Raw genomic sequence first — 22220 nt, 5'->3', positions numbered from 1 at the left:
TTTCAAACTGCATCTAAACTGCCTGCTGAGACATGGAAAACAAAGTCTCTGTTCTCCCTACAACCATCAAGAGATCCCTTTCCAAACCACAAAGCCGTAATTCCTCTAAATGTAAACTCCCTCCAAATTCCCCATGGCTCAATTAACTCATGCCTAGACAGTAAATTTGAAACCCACACACAGGCCCAAGAAGCTGGGGAGCACTTCTGTGTTAAACTGGCATCAACTTAAGCTAACAGCTGCCCCCCTCAAGATGCCAAAGTTCCACTCCTACTGCTTGTCATTCAAAGTCAGCTCACATGTTGCTTTTAGTATTTACACTAATTTTGACACCTGATTAGGTCATAATACTCTAGAATTTCTTTCAATGTCATGAATTATTAAGTTTTTACACACATGTAAGAAATAGTAGATGCAAATACATTAAAAGAGGAGAGAAAAGCCATTTCCGTAGCATTCACAAACTCCTTAGTGTTTACACAGCACTTATCAAACTGGCCAATTCATAGCTATTGGAACATCAAGATGAGTTAAGTAAAGGGATCCTCTCTTGACAGGTAAGAAAACTACAGCATGACAAACCCAATAAAAACCTGCTCACAGGCAGTAACCAACCACACAAGTTCCTCTGAAGCTTTTGCTAATGTTATCCAGAACAAACCTACAAATTTCCATTGTAGGTAAAATTGTTCATTAACTTAATATCATAAAATTGAGAGTCACAGCATAGTTCAGATGGGAAGGAACCTCAGGATGCCTCTCCTGCTCAACAGCCTGCTCAAAGCATGATCACTATGTAAGGCTTGATCCACTCAGGGTAGTCTTAAGGACTGGGGACAGCCAAGGCTTCTGTGAAGGGTCTTGCTCTAACCTGCAACCTGCCAGTCCTAAAAACACTACTTGGGAAAACAGACTTAAAGGTTTAGAAAGAACTAGAGGATCGACCTAAAGACTGACCAGTGAACTCTCTTTGTTTGAAAACAGATAGATGACTAAACAACCATGTTTAGTTAGACGATGACATGGCAGATCCAACCAACTGCCTTGCACATCATGGAAACTGGGCTTCTGAGGTCTTTGGATGCCCCAAATAAATATTTCATGAAGGAGAATCAAATAGCCACTGACATTCTAGCTTTGTAAAAATCTGATGGTATAGGCAAATACCAGAACAGTTCAAAACTAGCTAAATCCAGGAGAAGAACAACAACTTGTTTCCTCAAGCAGAGTGTTAACTGGAATATTTCACTGTCCTAATTTGCTGTGCTTCTGGGGGAAAGGTACATATTTTATTACAGAGTATTTAGTTCTGAAGAAACCCCAAAAAAGCATGCAAATTACAAAGGGCTAAAACAGAATATATAAAACACAAGATGTTTCTATACATATAATTTATCCTAAGAAAATCTTATTAAGACAGAAACTGCAAAGGAGTACGTTTCAATGGATGCAGGAATTAATGCAGAAGTAACTTAAGAATACACTAGTGAGACCTGAAAGCCTCTTGAACACAACAGACTGACACAGTTGACTGCATCAGCTAAGGCTGAGATAAGAAATCGTATTTTGAGGAGACAGCTACTTTGATAACCACAAACACGTCTGTCCTGCCCCTCTGCCTGCCCCAAACACCAGGAATATAGTGTTTTAAGTCCTCCAGAACCATTTATTGCACTAGGTAGCCAAGTGATTTTTTTCCAGATGAACACGGACCATTACTCTGGCACACCACTCACTGCTTTCCTCCACCACAAAGCAAGCAGACTCCACGATACCATGATAGCAGAGAACTGCACATTACATGCAAGTGAGAAGTCCCACAGGTCTTGCATACAGTATTAAGTTTTGTAAGGATGAAATGTCAAGAGATCTTGTAACAACATGGAGATTTCTGTTACTACCAGAACAGGTAGCATGTTATACTATAGACAGAACATCTATACTATTGGGAGCAGCTGTGCACACAAAAGCTTTGGAGAGACACGAGAAGACAGATGCCTCTGACAGCTACAAAATTTAACTAAGGATGGCAGTTTGGCTCAGAAAGTACAAACAACATGAATGCCTGATTGGAAAAACGAAATTATTTCTCTAGGTACGCTGGGTAGTGATTGCATAGCAAAAGTTGGAAATGCTGAAGAATAGCTGCAGGGATAGACAGGCTTTTCCTAAAACAAAACTCTGTCTTTAAGGGAAGATGAAAGTCTCAGAACTGACTGGAACATCAGCACTACAGATAATAGCAAGAAGGTAAAACTATTTGGAAAAAATTTCACCCAGCCCTTAAAGCACTCAAGAGAGGCACCTTAGGGTCAGTAGAATGAAAATGACAATCATGGATCAATAACTGTGAAAAATGCAAGACACACATTTCAATAGTTGAAATTTCCATACCTGAGAGCAATTTGTCACAGGAAAGGATTGGAGCTTGGGCATATCATATATAGATCTTGCAATCTGTCCACCAGAGAACAAGCAGTTTTGGCAATGGACTTGCTACTGACACCATCAATTAGAGATCTTGCTCTTGAAAGCAAAATCATTCATAGGGTATTGGTCTGTTGTGAATCTTGAAAATGTTTATTATGGGATGCAATGGAAATAACAACCAGCAAGATGCTGCTGCAAATACAACTTGGTAATTCTACAAAAAGACTAACTTGGAGTCTGCTGCAAGACAGACAGAAAGGTAAGAAGCAGAACATGCCAATTAAAACTGTTTTGTGGCAGGTACACCGTTATGTAGTTGGTTTTGCTGGCTTTAGAACATGCACATGGGATCTAATCCTCTACAGTTACTGGGAAATCAGATTTTTACACAAAATTTTTATAAAGACAGAATGGCAATAATGTCTTCTGGCAAACAATAAAAGGAGGTTACAGTTGTTGAAAAGACATTTGTTAGGAAGCTCTACCACTACAGCAGCATGTCAGAAACTGTAACTGAAGCTAAGGACTGGTTCAAATAACCCTTTCCAGGACAGGCAACTAGCAAACAGAAGGTGGGAGTCCTGAGAAACAGTAAAATAACCAATTTTCTGGCAAATTGCTGTATTTACTGGTTCCTGACATTCCATCAGGAACATGCATAACAGAACAGCAAATAGGTTTTGCTTTCAAAGCCATGTATTCTGCTTTAGGGTACAAATTCGAGAGATTTATATAAACCACCTTCAAACTCTGTTTTAAAATTAACCAAGGACTTGCTAGACAGAATTACTGCACAATTGGCAGATTAAAAATTAATAACCATTTTCCTACTGTCTGCAAAGAATACTTTCTGGACATTAATTTAAAAAATTATATTTTCCTTGTATATTCAGATTTTTGATGAAACTTAGAAGACTCATGAATTTATTTTATTTTTCCAGGAGATCTATCTTAAGAAAAATTATTTCACGCATCAGTTAATGCCTCTGTCATGCGTTTTTTTAACACTGTCACTGAAAAAGTCCATTTGGAATATGTTCCTAACACACAGAACACTGTGTTTTCTTTTACTGTCAAATCTGGTAGCAAATCCATTACTAAAACAAAAACACTTATCAAATGGATATGAAGTGGGAAACTCTTTTTGCTGGCATGAAATACTTGAAGCCTTAGATGCCTAATGAAATTACATAGGAAAATCCTTCAGACTGGTGAAAACTGGAACAGTAGATGTAAAGAGCCTAAATCCAGAGAGCTTGCAGTGGTGAACCTTGCTCAAGAATGTTCAAGAAAACCAAATATTTTTAATGCAGAATGGTGCAGGTATTTTTGACCTTGTGTATCATCATGATTTCAAGAGAATATGGTATTCACGAGATTGACTGGTGCTGTGTTGTTCGAAAAAGTAGAGCTTCTCGGATCATCTTTGTAAACAACCACAACTGCACATCAGCCAGGAGAGAGAAGTTCCTATACTTCCTTTCTTCCAGTCTTGACCTTTTAGGCACAGTCTAAGTATGTCCATCAGCTTAGCCCTGCACCTCTGCCAGTTTTACCCTATCCTTTTTGAAGCTGAAAGACTAGAACTACATGAAGCTTACAAGATGCAGAGGCACCTAAACTTCACAGGCTACCCTAAGAACCTCATCTGTTTTCTTCTCCTTCTCTGAAATACTGAATATCTGCTCACTGTCTGCTGTTAAGCACTACAGTGACATTTCCAAGGAACTATAAAAAACACAATTTCTCATTCTCAAGTGTACTAAGTCACCTCACAGCTTTTCATACTTAGCATGAATTTGGAATCTCTCCATCTCCAGCCCCAATATGCATCATTTTACATTTAGCTGAGAAATAAAAAAGGAGATTATCACTCAGTCCCATAAGGTTTTTCTGCAATTTGCTGCTTTGTTGGCAGCAAAGTTGTCATACCACTACTCATCCATTTTCAAACTCTAAATAATTCATTTGTATAATTTAGAGCATGGATCCCCAGCACATGTCCTCTGTGGCCTCCAGCACAATTTACTCTCCATTTCTTGACTTCTAACCAGTTTCTCCAGGCAAACACACAAACTATGCTCCATCCTATGGCTTCTTAGTTCAACACCTATTAGCAGTGAACTTTGCCAAATATTTTTTTTAAAACTATGTATCCAACCATCTCTCACTTGTTCGTTGACTCTTCTGGGGATCTTGTATGGCTTTGGACACCATGGTATGAATAAAAATAGAGCAGGACATCTTACATATCTGTATGCTCAGTGATTCTACTCCCTGTTCTGGTTTCAGGTAATCTGCAGTTCATTCAGCAGGCACAGGGTTCTGCCCTTGAATCCCTTTCAAAAACTGACGCTTTGTTAGCCACTATTCCGCTGGTAACAAAGCAGAAAATAAGAATAGATGCCAGCAATGCAAATCAGGAACCCAAAACTCAGAGCAAACTAATTTGAGTGAACTGTAGGGAGTTTCAGGTAGTTCAGTATTGTATGCAGATGGTCGCTCTCTTAATGGAATGAACTGCGAGAGGTTACTCATCAACTACCAGTAGCTCACACTGTGTATCAATGACATCATTACTAACAATACTTGAGAGCTAACACCATCGGGCAAACTGCATGTTAAGAACACATTGGCATATACTCTATGGAGCTGCTCCAGAAAACACAGAAGAGAAATTATGCAAAGACGACTAACAAGAACGTAACAGGATGCTCTGGCTTTCCAGTCAAAGTCTCCATAGCTGAAAACACCTATTGTCACTTGTATAATGGATCATGTTTAATTTAGAAAAGAGATCTCTTCAATCTAGCTGTAATTCATGAATTTTGATACCGGCATTTCTGTCTTACAGGAATAAATGGCATATAAAATACAAAATTAAAAATAAAAATAGTAAGGCCAATTAGATTTCATGGAGCCTTTTGATTTACCCAGTACTGAAGATAAGAAATTTATGTGGAGTTTTGCTCATTTCTGTTTGGCTGGTAGTATCAGGTAAGTGAAATATTTCTGTATTTCTTTGATTTTAATTTGCATTTATGAGTTTTAAATACTGCAAATGTGCTAATTCATTGCTGAAAGACAGGTTCTTCTCACAATGGTCTGGAAAAAAGACATCTTTAATAATGAACACCTTCCTGAATTTTTAACATGCTTCCAATACTGCATGAGTGCTGGAGAATTCTGTAATTTCTACAACTTGACTCAATTGCTTCATTTTTAAAATACCCTCAAACAAAAACTTGCATTCTTCATGAATTTAAGTTACCAATCAAATCTACATATCCAGGATGTGCAACTGAAATATTGCAAATGAAGCTCCACTCTAGAAGTTTTATTTCCATTCTTCTATTCTAGTAATATAAATACACCGAGCTTCAAAGCTTCTCACAGACATAAATGATTGATTTAACAAATGTAAAATGAGTTCTTTATAAAATCTTTCCAACAAGCTGGGGCACAACTTTGTTCCAAGCCACTCCTAACATGCCTGTACTGGCCAAAGTGCCAACTTTGAACAATATTCATTCTAATATATAAATGGAAAATTAGTTTACCAACACATGCAATCAAAAATATTTTATCCTTAATTTACAGATTTCACTACTTCAGTAAAATTAAGATAAACTTTAAAAGAGTGTAGTAAAGTTAATTGAAAGCCAACCTACCTGTTCTCAACTTGTCATATTACATTGGAAAACCCAGAACACAGAGAATCCAAATAGTGTGCAAACAAAACTAACTAATAAACAATGTGTGTGTATATACGTGTATACATACAAAGAGATTTTTATATGCATACACATGTCAAATGTGTATGTATGCCTTTTATACAAACATTCACAATGCAGGGAGTGTTACCTTAAATACTGAAAAAGTTAGGTCATGATACTTATGTCTTTCAGTTTCAGGAAATAACTGATGGGATGTAAGTTGGGAGCAGTGAGCTACAAAATACAATGCAAAACCCCTAACACACATGGATTATTACAAACTGATGTTGCAATCAGCTAGAAGTTCAAGTAAATTTGACCACGGAAACAAAGACTGAGAAGTGTCAGCAATAATGAAATTGTTCTGAATTGGTTTTAGATATTGAAAAAAGGTACCCCAGTCACAGAAGGCAGCCTATTTGGCTAGATTAATTATTACTGCAATTAGAAACAATACATGTGATTAGCACTGAAAGTTGCATGAATAGTAACTATGAAAAGAGGACTTAGGCAGCATGGAAAGATCTCTGGATGATTAAGTAATTCTTCTACACAGTTCTTTTCACAATAAGCACACAAAATAGAACTCAGGTAAAGGGACACTATTTTTAGCCCAATTTCTTAAAAGAATGAGGTTTATGCAATCTTGCTCTCTGTACATCCATCATTTGACACATACATTTACAGTGGCCTTTTAATCCATTTTACAATTTCACACTTGATTTTAAAGAGCTGGAGGAAATACTCTACTTTTTGTGAGGAAAAGAAAATTTATCTGTGGCTAGATAAGGCAAACAGGCACAAATTGGTACCCTCAGTGAGACAACGGCAGTTATAATTCAACCCTTTATTCATTCAGGGGGGCAGCACTTAGCACACCAGTAGCTCTAAAGAAGGTACAGAACACAGTGCAATTCATGCAGTCAAAGAGGAAGGTAAGAGGATATTCACAACAACAAGTGCATGATGAGCAGTGAATGGTATAAGGGGATGTAGGTCAAAAATCCATAGGAATCCATTAGTTTTACTGCTTATGAAACAGCCTGTTACCTCTCAATGGTATTAGCAACCTCTTGAGTACCATCCAGAGACCACGAGGAAAACACATTTTAATCACTTGTCTTCTTGGCACATATCTGTAAGTACTTCTGACATTGCCTCCACTGATATTAAATAAATTAACTTCCTACCTTCCCTTCAAACAGGCAATATATTACAACTCTAATTGCAAAGAAGGATAAATGGAAAGTTTTGCTGATGGAAGTTCACTGGCAAAAGAATTTGTCAGAACATTCCCAGCTTCCCAGATAGACTTGTTTCCCCACTTGTGCAAAGCATCCAAATTTAACTCCTTCTACAGGTGTCATATGTCACAAATGAACTTCAAGTTGGACTAGATGACCTTTAAAGGTCCCTTCCAACCCAAACTATTCTATTATTCAATGACCTTTAACTCTGGCTCCTCTGCTTCCTGGATGTCCATTTCATAACAACTTTTGCTTAAATGTCTTTTCCAACTTTTTGGTTTGTTTTTTTTAACAGAAAGCTGTGACATGCAGGAACAGAACCAGAATTCTGCTGTGTTGAGAACAGCTTATCAGAATAAGCTGTTCCTTGCCATCCCATCTCATCAAACATAAGAGCTTTGAAACTGCACAAGCAAGAATGGTACGGCCAGCAGCTTGAGTCACTTCATAACTCTACCTTACCTCTGTGGACACCACACCTCCTTTTAGCTAAATTTTAAAAAAGTGAATTTACAATTAGCACTGTGCAATTACACAATTGCATATCACAATAAATACAGAAGAAGTAATAGAACAGAAGCTCTAGAGAACTCAGATTTCCCAATCTATCTGAAACCTACAGCATTACTATTTAGCTGTTAAGTTTACCATGTACACTTCTGTAACATTCTGGAGAAGCTCTCTTCCAGCTGACGGACTTAGTCAACAAACATCATCCTACCTCAGAATAGCTGAGGTTGGAAGGAATCTCTAGAGGGTGTCTGGTCCCGCCTCTTTGCTCAAGTAGGGTAATCTGAAACAAGCTGTCCATGTCCATTCCCAGTCATTTTATGTATATTTCCAAGGAGGGAGACTCCATAATCTCTATAGACAACCAGCTCCAGTGCTTGATCACCCTCACAATAAACAATGTTTAATGATGTTTGGATGGAGCTTCCTGTATTTCAGTTTGTGCCACTGCCTTCATGCCTGCCATTGGGAATAACTGAAAAGAGCCTGGCTCTGTCTTCCTCACATCCTCCCTCCAGGTACTTTGTAAGATTCCCTCCCTTGTCCAGCCCAGCTGCCTCATCTTTCACTCAGATGAGGGACGTTCCTTCTAGTCCACAAAGCATCTTTGTGGTCTCTCAGCGCACCCTCTCCAATATGCTCGTGTCTCTTTCTCACTGGGGAGTCCAACACTGAACAAAGGACTCCAGGCGTGGCCTCACCAGTGCTGAGTAGAGAGAAGGATCACCTGCATGGGATTAGGACCATTACTGGATGAAATACACTATTTTAACAAGTATCCTAAATGAGTGCTGGCAGTAAGATAATACTGTAACATCTTAGGTTGAAATTAGAGAAAACATGAACCCTGAACAGTGTGAAAAGAATTATAAAATTTTCCTTATTTGACTGGGTAAAAGTTACCTTCCCAGGGAAACAAAACTCACTGTAGACCACAGAGCACTATGTAATGATTACATTTAAACTGAAAGGAAAAAAAAAATACTCTGAACGCCTTTAAAGAATACAATAATGGAAATTAAGTGCCCAAATTCCAAGTGTTCGAGCCATTTATAGCTAATTTAACTTAGCTGTAAGAAAGGAGGCAAAAGACAGGATTTGTTCTTAATTTCTCTGCATTAACCACAATGAAAAAATACATCTTAAAGCCTTGCTGTAAAATTATACAAGTTGCACTTATGATCTTAAAAAAAATAAATTTCTATTTTCAATATTTTTCTTTTACATAGTACAAAAATCCAAAATATGAATACAAAGCAAAAGTGTAGCAGCGAGAAGAATTTTCAATGTGTTTGTTCTTAAAGTACCAGTTAATTAAACACCGCAGCATATTTTAATAGCCTGAACAGCAAGATAATACGCCAGAGAAGTGCTATAAAACATGTATGGTAAGCAAGTGGAAAACCTTTACTTCGCAGAGTTGTCACCATGCATCTTAAATAATCATCCAGCTCATAAATGCTCCTTATTGAAATAATTAATAGCTTCTTAGAAGAATATAGACAGATTATACAATTTTGCAAATTAAACTTGAGAATAGTGTTACACCAAATATCAGAACCAAATTACACACAAAAACAAAACCAGTAAGATGAAGATTCTGCTTCCAATTGTATTTCATGACCTTAAGAACCCTCCCTCTCTGTGCTCAGCAAACATTCCTATTACATAAAGCTTTCAAATGTTTTCCAAAGCTCTCTTAAGAGCATTACACAAATTTTTTTCTACTTTTATATGCATTTTTTTCTAAAATCAAAATATGCCTTTCTAAAATATTAAACTACTGCCAAACCACTTCTTATACAGAGATGTTAAAAAAACAGCCTTCATCAAGTTACTATTTGGAAAGGAAATCTGGTAATATATTTTCTGCAAAAATAATAGAAAGCGGATCCTCATTTGAAAATTTTCCAGCCTTTCCCCCGAATTTGAGGACTCATGTGCATTAGATACAGCCCCCACCATTCCACCCAATTCTATATAGTTTTTCACCATTTGATAAGAGGTGAAATAGGCTGTATAATTTATTACACTTAAGACATTTATTCTGTGAATTTGAACAGTTTAAAGCTGTTCTTTAAGAGTGAAGTTCCTCAAATATGTATCAGGACAATTCACAGTAAACCAAAGCAGGTCAAATGCTTTCTGGAGACCACCTGGAATTCTCAAGTTAGATATGCAGCCTTCAAAGAATCAGCAGTAGCTTCCCTGGGCTATTTTTCAGGCAATCATGTCTTACATGTCAAAAATTATATAGATATATATCAGTTGTGGACCTACATTAGCGATATTGTCTCCTGGAACAACTTTTTTTTTTTTTTTTTTTCTGCTAAGTCTCTATCTACAAAGACTATTTGTATTAGTTTACACTAGTTATATAAAATAGTGAGGGAGGAACTCGGTGATGAACGTATTTCACAATGCACTTCATATCTCTTAAATCACTGCAGACTTCTCTGAGGCATCTGATGCTGTCAAAAACAGGTTTCAGACAAAATATTATTCATTTGACACTATTAATATATGCTTTGTCTCAGTCACATTGTTCCATCAATGGTTCCTCAGCATTACCATTTGTCCACTCTCCCTAGCAGACCTCCTACTCCAAGTGTTCTGTGCCTTCACACATCTAGCTGTACAAGTGACTATCTCCTGCCCTGCATGAAACAAAAATTAGTAATTCTGGAGATCACCTGGCTGCTACAGTACTAACATGACTGAGTCAATGAAGGCAATTCATGTAACAAAGAATTTTCAGTCATGTTCCCGTGATCCTGGGCTGTTACAAGTGCGCACACAAGTGAAAACTGCTCAAGACAAAGGCATTATTATCCTAAGGGAAGGATTTACCCACTTAAAACATAGTGCATAAAAACCTATGGTCTAGTAATGAAAAGCTACACTTCAGAAACCATAATAGTAGTAATCAACAAGTTATGCAATAGAAAAACAGCTTGTCAGTGTGACTCACGCGTAGGCTGATCATTAAAAAAAGGAGTAAGTGTTTTACAGCACAAGGTGTGTGGCAACTGCAGCTACGGATCACCACCTGGTGATTGTTACTCACAAACTACCCTGAATTCCTTGTAATTTGCTATACCTTCAGGTTTAGAACAGCAAGAATGGTCCAAATTTTACTACTTTTTCATGAAACCAAGAAAATTGCCATTCTATACTAACCTAGAGCTTATCTCAGTCTACATTCTGACCAAACAACCTCAGAAATACAAATACTAATTTACACCCCGCCCCCCTCCAATTCTAGGTCTATAAGAACTTTGGTTGATTATTTCTTCCAGCTAGCTCTTCACTGTTAGCTGTGCTCAGTAATTTTGCATTACTTGGTGTCCTGGGGTGACTTTATGATACTGGTATCCCCAATCGTCTGGTTTATGTTATATATTAAGTTCTGCACCTTTAAGACTGGCTTTGAGAGCAAGAGAGGGGGAAGAAGAAGCGCGCAGTTTGTGTTAAAGAAAAACATCACTCCCCCACATCTCGCTCCTGGACTGTGGTGTCTGCAGCACGGACAGACAGCGGGACAGAGCTTCTCTCTGGCTTTTAGATAATTTTAGCTAGCTGAGGCAGAGGAGTTCCCTGGACCTTTGTTTGTTTTTTTCCCAATTTTCTTGGATCTGTGCAAGCCTGCTCTGGACTGAACACCCAGCCAAACCCCGGGAGCTCACGCCTGTGGCCCACCGGGGCCTGGGCCTCGGCACTTTCCAGCGCCGGAGGGACTGATAAGAACCTGAGCGAGCCGAGCTACACCACATGAAAAGGACTTTTCTTCCTAGACTTGCCATCCCATCGAACAGCAAGAGGTTTTATTATTTAATATTACTCAATTTCTGTTAAATAAACAGCTTTTTCCACTTCTCTCTAAGGAATTTTTTTTCTTTTCCCGGACCAGTTAGTGGGGAGGGGCATTTCCCTGGGGAAATCCCCATTTGGAGTTTTCCTTCCTAATTTGCCCTAAACTAAGACACTTGGTAAACTCGATTTTATTCTATGCATTAAATCCATATCAAAGGTATTTTGCTACAGTAATCTGTAGTAAAAATTAAGAAGTGTTGACAAATGTGCCGTTCACTATTCACCCAAGAAAAACATTTAGAAAAGCAAAATGCTCTGTATATTCTCACTCAAAATGTTTGCAGACAAATCAGTAGAGCCTTTTCAAATTCACAATTCAATGCTGTCCTTTGGGAAGCAGCCCTAACCAAGCAGGGTCAAGGAAGCCCAATATTCCAGACACAACTCCCTAGGCAAAAGTACTCCTGCAGTAATCACTATCAGGCTCATCTCCAGGGAAGGATTTGCCACTTCAGATATTCAGATTGTGCAGGGCTCTATATGGAGTAACTACTACAAATAGTGATACAGCTCCACACTGCATCACTCGTATATAATAAGCAGTTACCCATTACTTGGTAAGAGTGGATTCCATCTAGACATCATTCATATTCAAAGTAAAATCCCAGCTTGGGTGATCTACCCACAGAATGGCACGTAATTCAGCTACAACTCCTTCCTATGACAAGGACAGGTGCACGACTGATTTCTGTTTGATTTTATAAGGTAACTAAACTCAGATTACAATTTAAAACTAGATTTACTGGATGTAAACACTACGTGCTATTATCCTGGACATTCTTTAGTAACAGTCTGTGCTTGTCTCCATCTAGCCTGAACCATTCCTGCTTTGCTAAACTGATTTTTTGACATAAAACTAACCTAAGTGCAGGAAAGAAAAAAAACAATAAGGCTGTAGAAGGTTTCTGCCATACCAGTTAGAAGTACAAACTCAGAGAAACGTCTGGCAATAGCAATAGGAAACTGGCATTGCCAGGACATAAAGGGGCAACGAATCTCACAGCCAACCAGTAGTGGACAGGATAAGATCACCAACAGCAATTTCCATAGCAGAAGTTGCCACAAAACCAAAAGCCTAAGCAAAGATCTTAGTTTGCCTCATTTACTGTAAAATACTCAATCCACTTAAATTTACTCAATTTCTTAGGCCCATTTAAAATGTGTTTTGATAAGTATGTGATAATTTGGTGATTTTCAAGTATTAGCAGCAGGTCTTCTTTTCCCTTATCTTTTTGATATTATGTTTCAACATCTAAAAATATCCCGTGACACAGTAACACATCCCATTCTTTGAAACGAAATGCACAAAGTCATGCTCTACTTTAAAGATGTTCTTGTTACTGTTCCATGTGTTAATAACAAACTCACTTTGAATCCATACCACAAAGCTGAAAAAATTCCTTAAACTATTTTTTAAGTTGTTATCCAGTGAGATATTAACACTCCAACACCAGGAAAAAGAAAAATGCAATAACGCTGATGCTCATTAATACTTTTGCACTTTGTCTACTAAACAATTTGTAGACCTGTTTTTCTTTTTTAACATATATCATAGCAACTAAATGCCATATAAATAACTGCTGCTAGACACAAGAATGGGTAGGATCACATCATCATCATCATCATCATCTTTATCTTTACCTCTTTAACTTTGTTCCTCTTCTCTCGGATATCTGGGTCTGCTGGTTCTCCACTGTGTATCCCTATCAGGTTTGGTAAAGGAACAGGGGGCAGTGGCTTGCTGTCTTTCTTTTTCAATTCTTGCACGACTTTGTTCTTTTCTGTCTGAATCTCAGCTTGAATCTCATCCCGCGATTTCTTCAATTTCTCTTTAGCCTCTTCCAGAGCCTTTTCATGATCTGCTCGGATCTTATTTCTCAGACGTTCCTCTTCTTCTCTAGAGACACAAATGCTAGTCAGCATTTCATTACTAAAAACATATTGCTTACAAACTGATGCTTCAACAGAAGCCACATCCTAAGTTGGCTTACTCCAAGCAATTCTAATGATTCAGACAAGTTTACTGATTTATGTTAGTGCACAATCCTACACTGCTTTTGCCAGGAAGCCCAAAGGAACACCACACACATCCACGACAATATTGTGGGAAAGTTTATCATGGGAATTTTTTAGATTGTCTTAGTGCCTTTGCTTGTCCACTCAAGCATTTAGAGAGCTGTACTTCAACTACAGGATGTGTGCAGAGGCATATCTAGCAATAATGCATTTGAATTTTTTTTTCAAGAAATCAGAAGGGCTCTTCCTCACAATAAATAACTTGTACACAACTTGATCAGATCTGAAGTAACCACTACCAAAAAAAAAAAAAATTACAGCCACTTCATTTATTAACAATCCCCACCACAGCATGTTTTCCCTTCAATTCACAACTCACTGTTTCAATCAGTACAGTCCCTAAACTATCAGTCATAAAAGCAGATTTAATTATAAAGCCATTTAGGAGCATAAGAGCTTTAACTAAAACATGATTTTAAAATTCACTGTCAACAAGACCATCATCATCTTGGTTTTAAGCAGTATCTTACAGTGTGATCTTTAATGATCAGTTAAAGTTTTAAGATTTGCACATAGAACATAGAGTGCTATTCTAAAGCTTGGTTTAAATAAGAAGTTATTCTAACAACAGACAAAAATGGCCCGTTCCAGTCCTAAAATATTTCAAGGCATTAGAAAGACACACATCAGACTCTCAATATAGCACCACCTTTTCAAGCTTCTTTAAAAAACAGAGTTGCTCAATGACTAATATAAGCCAAAAAAAAAAGTTGTAGGCATTTAAAACAAGAATTACGTAAAAAAAATGCATTGTTACACAAAGAGTACTTTATTAGCCCTTACATTTTTCCAAAGTGCTATTAGGTTTGCATTTAAAATAAATTATAGCAGCATTATTACTTTCAATATATCAGTACTAGGAATACAAAGCAACGTTTTAATAGATGCACTGATGAAAGCGCTTTCAAACTGAAGTTCTTCAGCCACTTTTCTCAATATGATTCACACCACATCCATATTTCTTGCAAACAATAAGAAAACAAAGCACTGAGCTCCTCAATTTGACTGCCAAATCCAAGCTCATTAATACCATCTAACGGTATCAGTGCCTCTCTCCCTTAACTGAGAGGCAAAGAAAAACTTTCAAAGCAGCAAAACACTATTCTAAAAAGAGAAAATAAGTAATACCATTTAGGGTAAATTTTATTTCTACTATGACCCACTTATATCAGAAATAACTTCCTTGTATTCCTGCAAAAGCTACTCACACGCCATCGTGGCAGCAATATCATGCTCAAATATCAATAGCAAAAGCAGACAAAAATTTCTACCACTTGTAAGATTTTTTTGCAAGGCTAGCAGAGGGCTCTGCATAAGATGAAACTAGAGAGAATGAGAATGAGGTCGCCAGAACAAGACATCATTCCCACAGTCATGTTCTCCCCAAGAGACAGCATGATGTCAAGGAGCCAAAGGGGTGCTTGACAGAGAATGAGAAATCTGAAGTGTTACTGAACGGTTAAGAATTAAAATACTTCAGTGTGGGAATAATGTATTTTGCAGGTACATTTCTCATATTCAAAACTCAGTATCTGGAGGCAAGTGACAGTCTACATTCTCACTAAATTCACTAATATTTTGCAGATAGACATTGAAATTCTTTTTGCAGAGGACCAACCATCCTTGAAATAACTGCATTTTTATGAGTGAAAAGGTAACAACGTATCTCAGACCTTAATAAAAAGCTGGTCATGGTATATTTACATCAACCTAATTGCTTTATTGACAAATAGAAATAAGTTTGGTAAAACACATGGTTAACTTGCAAGTCCCCAAATACAATCCCCCTGTGTGAAAAAGAATTATGAAGTTTGAGTAGCTACAGTGAGTGTGATTCACTGAAATGAGTCACTGCTGATGTTCTTTGTGCACCTTCACAGTTTTGTACCATCAGTATCAAGTGCCAGGAAGATTTTGCTTTTACCTTTTTTAAAGTTTTCCGTTACAGGTGCTGCATGCAACAACCAACTTCATCTGTTTCTAGATTCAAACTGCACGAAACAGGCATAAATTGGAAAATAAGTTTTGAACTCACATCTGTTTACACTTCAAGAATCACTGTATAAACATACAAAAGCTGTTGATTTCTAGAGCACTATAATCCAATTAGAGTCATTAAGAAAGTTTGAATGGCACAGTCTCCTTTCCTTCAGTCACTCAGAAGAAAATACACAGACTCAATAGAGATGAAAAATCCCAATGCTAACTGTACGATCAGCTCAAAGCTTTCTTCCAGGAAGTGACATTTTGAGATAAACATAAGAAAACAGTAAGATGAAGATAAAGGTCAACAGGTATTTGAGGGAGTTTACAGGAGATAGTACAAGAGCTTCTTTTGCAGACACATATTCTCTGTGCAATTACCAATGATGGACAGCATGAGCTACACGATACGTCATATTCTACATGCCAGCTGAAGACATATTTTACAAAATATATTCAAATATAAGACCCTGATAGAAGAAAAATCACACCCCTAAATAATGATGGTGGCGGAGTCACCATCCCTGGATGTGTTTAAAAAAAGACTAGATGTGGCACTCGGTGCCATGGTTCAGTTGAGGTGTTAGGGCTGGGTTGGACTTGATGATCTTGGAGGTCTCTTCCAATTGAGTGATTCTGTGATAACAATACCATGTTTCTTCTGACTTCTTAAGCAACAAGAATTAAGTGAAAATACACAATAAAGTTTAGAGAATGAGAAGACTGATTATGTGTAAGCAGCTGACCCTGCTCAAGTCACCTACAAGCTCCCTGGCCAGCAGAGGAAAGAGTAAGCAACAATTTAATACATGCAGAGAGCACTATATTAAAATACTCATAATTAGATATCTCAGAAAGATCAATTTAAAAATATAAGATTGGATAGAATCCCAGCATAAACACGTATATCAAAACCTGTCAAACTGTTTCCGTATCCCACCCCCGCTTCCAAGCAACATAAGCAAACTCTTGAAATTTAAAGTATTTTGAGTAAATCTCATCTAACAGAAAGCTACTTTCTTGTAGTCATCCTAAAAGCTTACTCAAAAGTCTCAAGAGAGGTTCAAGTACTGTGAAACTACAGCAGTAGCTACTTTAAAACAAGCAATGTTATTAAAATAACCTGTGATTAGACTGTTTTTGCCAAGAAGAACCATAAATAGCTCTAATAATTAGAATCTGAAACTAGAAACAGGTGCAAATTTTTAAACAATCACTGCAATGAGCTATTCCAGCTGCCTATGTAGGAACACTGTACCCTCTCAGAGTGTCCAAGAGCTGCCTAAATATCATTCAGAGAAGTCCACAAATTATAACACTTGACATCCAAATCACCAACTGGAACTTAATGCGCTTTAATTATGCACATCATAGCGAGTCTTCTGAACAGCTACCAAGCCTCACTTGTCAAGACAATGACTTTTAACCAAAGTCTCTCCTATCTGCTGTGACACAACAGGCTCTTTAGAAGGCAAACCACAAAATAACACTGTAAAAATTTGTTCAAATTTCTTTGTGAGATTCCAGATTAAAAAAACAGAAATAAAAATTAGAATAAAGAAAAGCAAGCATGCTACCAGCCACTTTCTTGCTACTAAAAAGTAGGCCCCTGGCTTACTATACCAAAAGGACACAGAGTTTATTATCATTTAGATTTTCAGCAGATGGATAGAGGACTGTTAGAGGACACAAATATTTGCGTAAGCCTACAATTCAGAAGTAACCTTCTGTGTGGAAATTGTGAACTTTTACCCTTTGGTCAAGCTTGATTTTCAACTACAGGCTACTTTCAGAGACGGTAAAACAAAAAAAAAAAAACAAACAAAAAAAAAAAAGAGGCACTAATTAAAAAAGTTTGAGTATCAGTGTCTAAAACACATTTCCCACGTTTAACTGCAAGACTTTACTCCAGTCTTTCAGCATACACGGTTTTATAATATCCCCACCCATCACAACCCCATTACATTCTCTCAGTATAGGTGAACATATACACATATATAGGTGAGTATATACATGCACGGCATATAAGAGGCATGGAGATACATATACTGCCCCTCACGTAATTGGAGTCTGAAGGAGGAAGAACTGGAAGAACAGAGCAGTTGTGCTGGGTTTTGTTTTTGATGGATCACCCTTCCTATAAGGATGGCACTACTCTCTACTGTCTAGCATGTACAGAAAAAGAGGCTCGATTATTTTTTTCTAATGTTTGGTTTTCATCATGGCCATCCTAAAAAAGTTACCACTTTCTCCCAGTTTTCTGCGCTGCTCTGAGAAATCAGAAGTGCGCTCATGAAGGAGTTCCAGAGCTGTATGTGTCTGTGACAGCTGAAGAAGGAAGCTCCACCGTTCACAGGGAGGCTGTTACTTAGCAAGAGTTTTCTCTCTCAAGGCAAGTTAGGGTTGTATTTATTTCACTGAATGATTTTTCTTCAGGTAATGAACTTAGTCAGAGATCACGGGTTAGAAAGGAATATTTTTACTGCAAAATTAATGAATCCTTACAGGCATGAAGGTAATTTTAGTGTATCAAAAACACTGTCAAAGTATTGCTATAAAGATTTTCCAAATAGACTTTAAGAAGAAACTTATGCCTGCTTTCAACAGAATGTTTTATCCCCAAATCATCTATGTGACAGTGTCCAAAGCACTGTTTCTAAATATATTTTCACCTTTTTTTAAAATAACCTTGCAGATGGACACAGCCTAAAACTCTAGCACAGGCAGAGTAGACAGATGATAACTTAGTAGAAAATATTTTTGTTATTTAAAAAAATTACAACCAAACTGTCCTTTGTTGATGTTCTAAACTACTTTAGAACATTATTTAGAACTTTAAGAACATTATGCTTTTAGTTATCTGCAGGGCATCCTCCTACCTGCTCACTGTGTTACAAAAAACAGCAGTACCTATATGTGCTATATACACACACTATACAGTTTCTTGTGCATGTATGTGGTGGCCTGGGAACAAAATGCTGAAATGCAGAATATTCCCCATTTCAGCCCTTCTTCCCCAAGGGAGTTCGTAACAGTTCATTATGACATCAGAAAAGAACATATCTAATACACTTTGAAAAATCATTGTTAAACAACTTTTCCATACACAAAAAAAACCTGTGGAAAGGAATCTGGGAATCCTGGTCAATGGTAAGTTGAATATAAGTCAGCAGTGCCCTGGCAGCCAGGAAAGCCAACATTGTCCTGGGAGGCATCAGGCACAGCATGACCAGCAGGGCAAGGGAGGGGATTGTCCTGCTCTGCAGTGGTGCAGCCACACCTCGAGGTGCTACAATATAAGAAAGACACTGAACTATTAGACAGCTATTAGTCCAAAGGAGAGCCATCCCCTGATGGTGAATGGGCTGGAGAGGAATCCATTTGAGGACTGGCTGAGGTCACTTGGTCTGTTCAGCCTGAAGGAGACTGAGGGAGGACCTCACTGCAGTCTGAAACTTCCCCACGAGAGGAAGAAGAGGGGCAGGCACTGATCTCTTCTTTGTGGTGACCTGTGACAGGACCCAAGGAAATGCCCTGAAGTTGTGTCAGGGGAGGTTTAGGTTGGACATTAGAAGGTTCTTCACCCAGAGGGTGGTTGGGCACTGACAGACTCCCCAGGGCAGTGGTCACAGCACCAAGCATGACAGAGCTCAAGACAACACTCAGGCACACAGTGTGACTCTTGGGGTTGTCCCCTCAGTACTAGGAGTGACTTGATGATCCTTGTGGGTCCTTTCCAACCCAAGATACTCTACAATTCTGTGATTTATTGCTCAGAAAATTACCCCAAAAATCAGATTCCTTGAGTGGTTTCTTTCAGGCAAAGATGACAATAGAATTTATTTCTAGCAAGTGGTAAGAGGTTTGCATATAACATGAGCACTGTTCCTCAAACAGAAGGAACATGAGACAATCCTTATTCAACTCCCATCCCTCTCCATCTAGTTTTAGCTTTTTTTCCCCTTGCTGTGACACTTCCTCTTGACCTCCATCTTCCTACCTTCCTTTACTATTATTTGTATCAACTTAGGCTTCACTAGCTTGCTTGCTTGGTCTTCAGCAAGGGCATGGCCACCACTCTGGATGCCATTCCTCCTCACTGTAATCATTCAACTTATTTGGACAATGCTAGGGAGAAGAGAGAATTCACTGACACAAGTATTCTCCTTGAATAATAAATACTCCCACAAAGTCTATGCAGACCTTCTCCAAATAAAATTTCCTTCCACTCCTCTGCAATAAATGATGCCACTAATTGATCTTGTTTGCAGCCAAATCTCAGACCAAGAATCTGGGCTTTCAGCCATCTTCATCATTGCCCTCAAGACTTCTCATCTCCACGATAAAAGTTCATAGATCCTGTTTCAGATCTGGTCTTGTTTGAACCAAAACCTTAGCCGCTGACATTTCTTTGTAGATATCTGTGTCACCTTCAAGGCAAATAAACTGTAACTTAATTTTTAATTTTCCTTCCATATCTTTTGTTTAGCAATGGAAACTTCTCCAGATTGGCAGTATCTGAGCATTCTTCCCATTTTCTAGAACCTAGCTACACCTAATTTATCTGCTTAGTTTCCAAGTATTTTAAATTCAGTCTTTCTTAACGCATACCATTAAAAGCCTTCAGAACTTGATCATGCTCCTTTCATCCAGCAGTTCTACCAGGAAGACATGCCACTTAACTACTAACATCCTTAGACTGTCTTTCTGTATTTTTCCCCTGCAACTCTAATTCATTATGTCTACTTCCATAAGCCCAGTATGTTAAATTCACAGATTTTGATGCTGGTCATTAGAGGCCACGCCTGTTTGTTACTCCTTTACTGTCTCTACCTAATTGTTTTCCTTTGTCTTGTAATTTAGGTATGGGCCTTGGAAACAGCTCTAGAATGAGGACAAGCAAAATCCTGGGGGAAATATATTTAGAGATAATTTCAAAAACACAGTCTGAATGGGCACACAGAACTTGCAGAAGCAAGTGCAGAGTTGAAGCACATCCCTTATTCATGATGTCCTCTACAAAATGAAAAGACACTGAGTATTCCTTGGTATCTCATATAGTATTTGGGAACATAGCCAGGACCTTCATGAACCTTCATACACTAATAATTTATTAATAAAGAATGGTAACATAAAAGACAACTCATAGGGTTTCTTTACAACCATAATAAAAAGAACAAAACATACCTTCCAGTTAAGAACAAAACAGTACAGCTAACACTATCAAATGCGGAACATGTAGAGCCTTTGAAGGAAGAAGGAAAAAAAAATAGATATGCAGGTAAAGGATTATACTTTGGGAATTATTTGCTTCCTATGTTATGAATATTTACATGAACAGAATTGGTAAAACTTATTTTGAGAATCTGTCAAGTGGTGTGACCATTAACAAAGGCGTTTGGTCCTCACCTGTCTCCAGCAGCTATGTAATACCAAAAACCAACTTAAAAAAGGACGAGGGTGCCAAGCTCAGGAAGAACTGCTATAGCTGGCACAGTCAGCTCAAGCTTTGCTAGGGAAGAAAAGTGATTGTTTTCTACAAACACTCCTACACTTGCACTTACCAGGCATTTGTCAATGCTAAGAAGGGTCACTAGACACTGTGTAAACATTTTAAGCTTCCATGAAATTTCTTTGTTTTGTAGTTACAGTATCAGCTGAAACAGATTTTCAGAAGAACCAGATCAACTATTTCAGGAAGAAAAATAATACTTTTTAAGACTACAACAGAAATGAATGCAGCTTTCACTAGTGGTGAGAAAACAGAATTACATGTTTTCAACTAGATATAAGCAAACTCATTCAGTTTTTAGTGTCTTAATGTCATTCAGCTACAAAACCACTTCAATAGAAAAAGCAATAGTTGCACAAAGTACAACAATGTAGAGTTTTCAATCACTACAACTCTATCAAACACATCTCTTTTGCATCTCTTCTGCTCCTCGAGAGTAAAAAAGAATACAACTACATTTGCCTCAAGGCACTAACACAATCAAAAATAAGCATTATTTCAGATTTTTTGATGATTAAAGGAACTTGAGTTAACATCTGCAGCTAATTACTTCTACACAGTATATTAAGCCTCTGCAGAACACGGTCTTAAATCTGTCAAAGTACTTACAATGCTCATATAGAGGAGAGGAAAGATATATTTCAGGAATCAATCTTATGCCTAAAAAAGGACTCTGAGAAGTCTACTAAAAGTTCTGGAAATTTAGGATCTCTCCTGTTTCCTCAAGAAAACTGAATGAGAAGAATGGTGGTACCTTGTCCTGTGTAAAACTATTTTAAATAGCTTCCTGTATCTTAGCACCATACTGATTGAAGCATCAGATCTTCCTTTCCAACTAGTACCCAAATGAGACAGACTTTATTTTTTTAAAAG

The 22220-nt window shown here is 37.7% G+C and overlaps 1 protein-coding gene across 2 annotated transcripts in view; it reads right to left on the bottom strand.

The window, feature by feature from the left end:
- Positions 1-22220, bottom strand: part of MAN1A2 (mannosidase alpha class 1A member 2) — a 133475-nt gene that overhangs the window by 90634 nt on the left and 20621 nt on the right. For both annotated transcript variants that reach the window (XM_014253391.2, XM_005523861.3), the window contains exon 2: positions 13418-13673. In XM_014253391.2, coding sequence (XP_014108866.2) covers positions 13418-13673 — 256 coding nt within the window. The remainder of the gene's footprint in view (positions 1-13417; positions 13674-22220) is intronic.

This window comes from Pseudopodoces humilis, chromosome 2, assembly GCF_049639895.1.
Source record: "Pseudopodoces humilis isolate 2021_Gansu_Grassland_sample_001 chromosome 2, ASM4963989v1, whole genome shotgun sequence".
In the NCBI taxonomy this organism is placed as follows: domain Eukaryota; kingdom Metazoa; phylum Chordata; class Aves; order Passeriformes; family Paridae; genus Pseudopodoces; species Pseudopodoces humilis.
The sequence above is the reverse complement of the archived record's forward strand: the minus strand, read 5'-3'. Positions and strand labels throughout refer to the sequence as shown.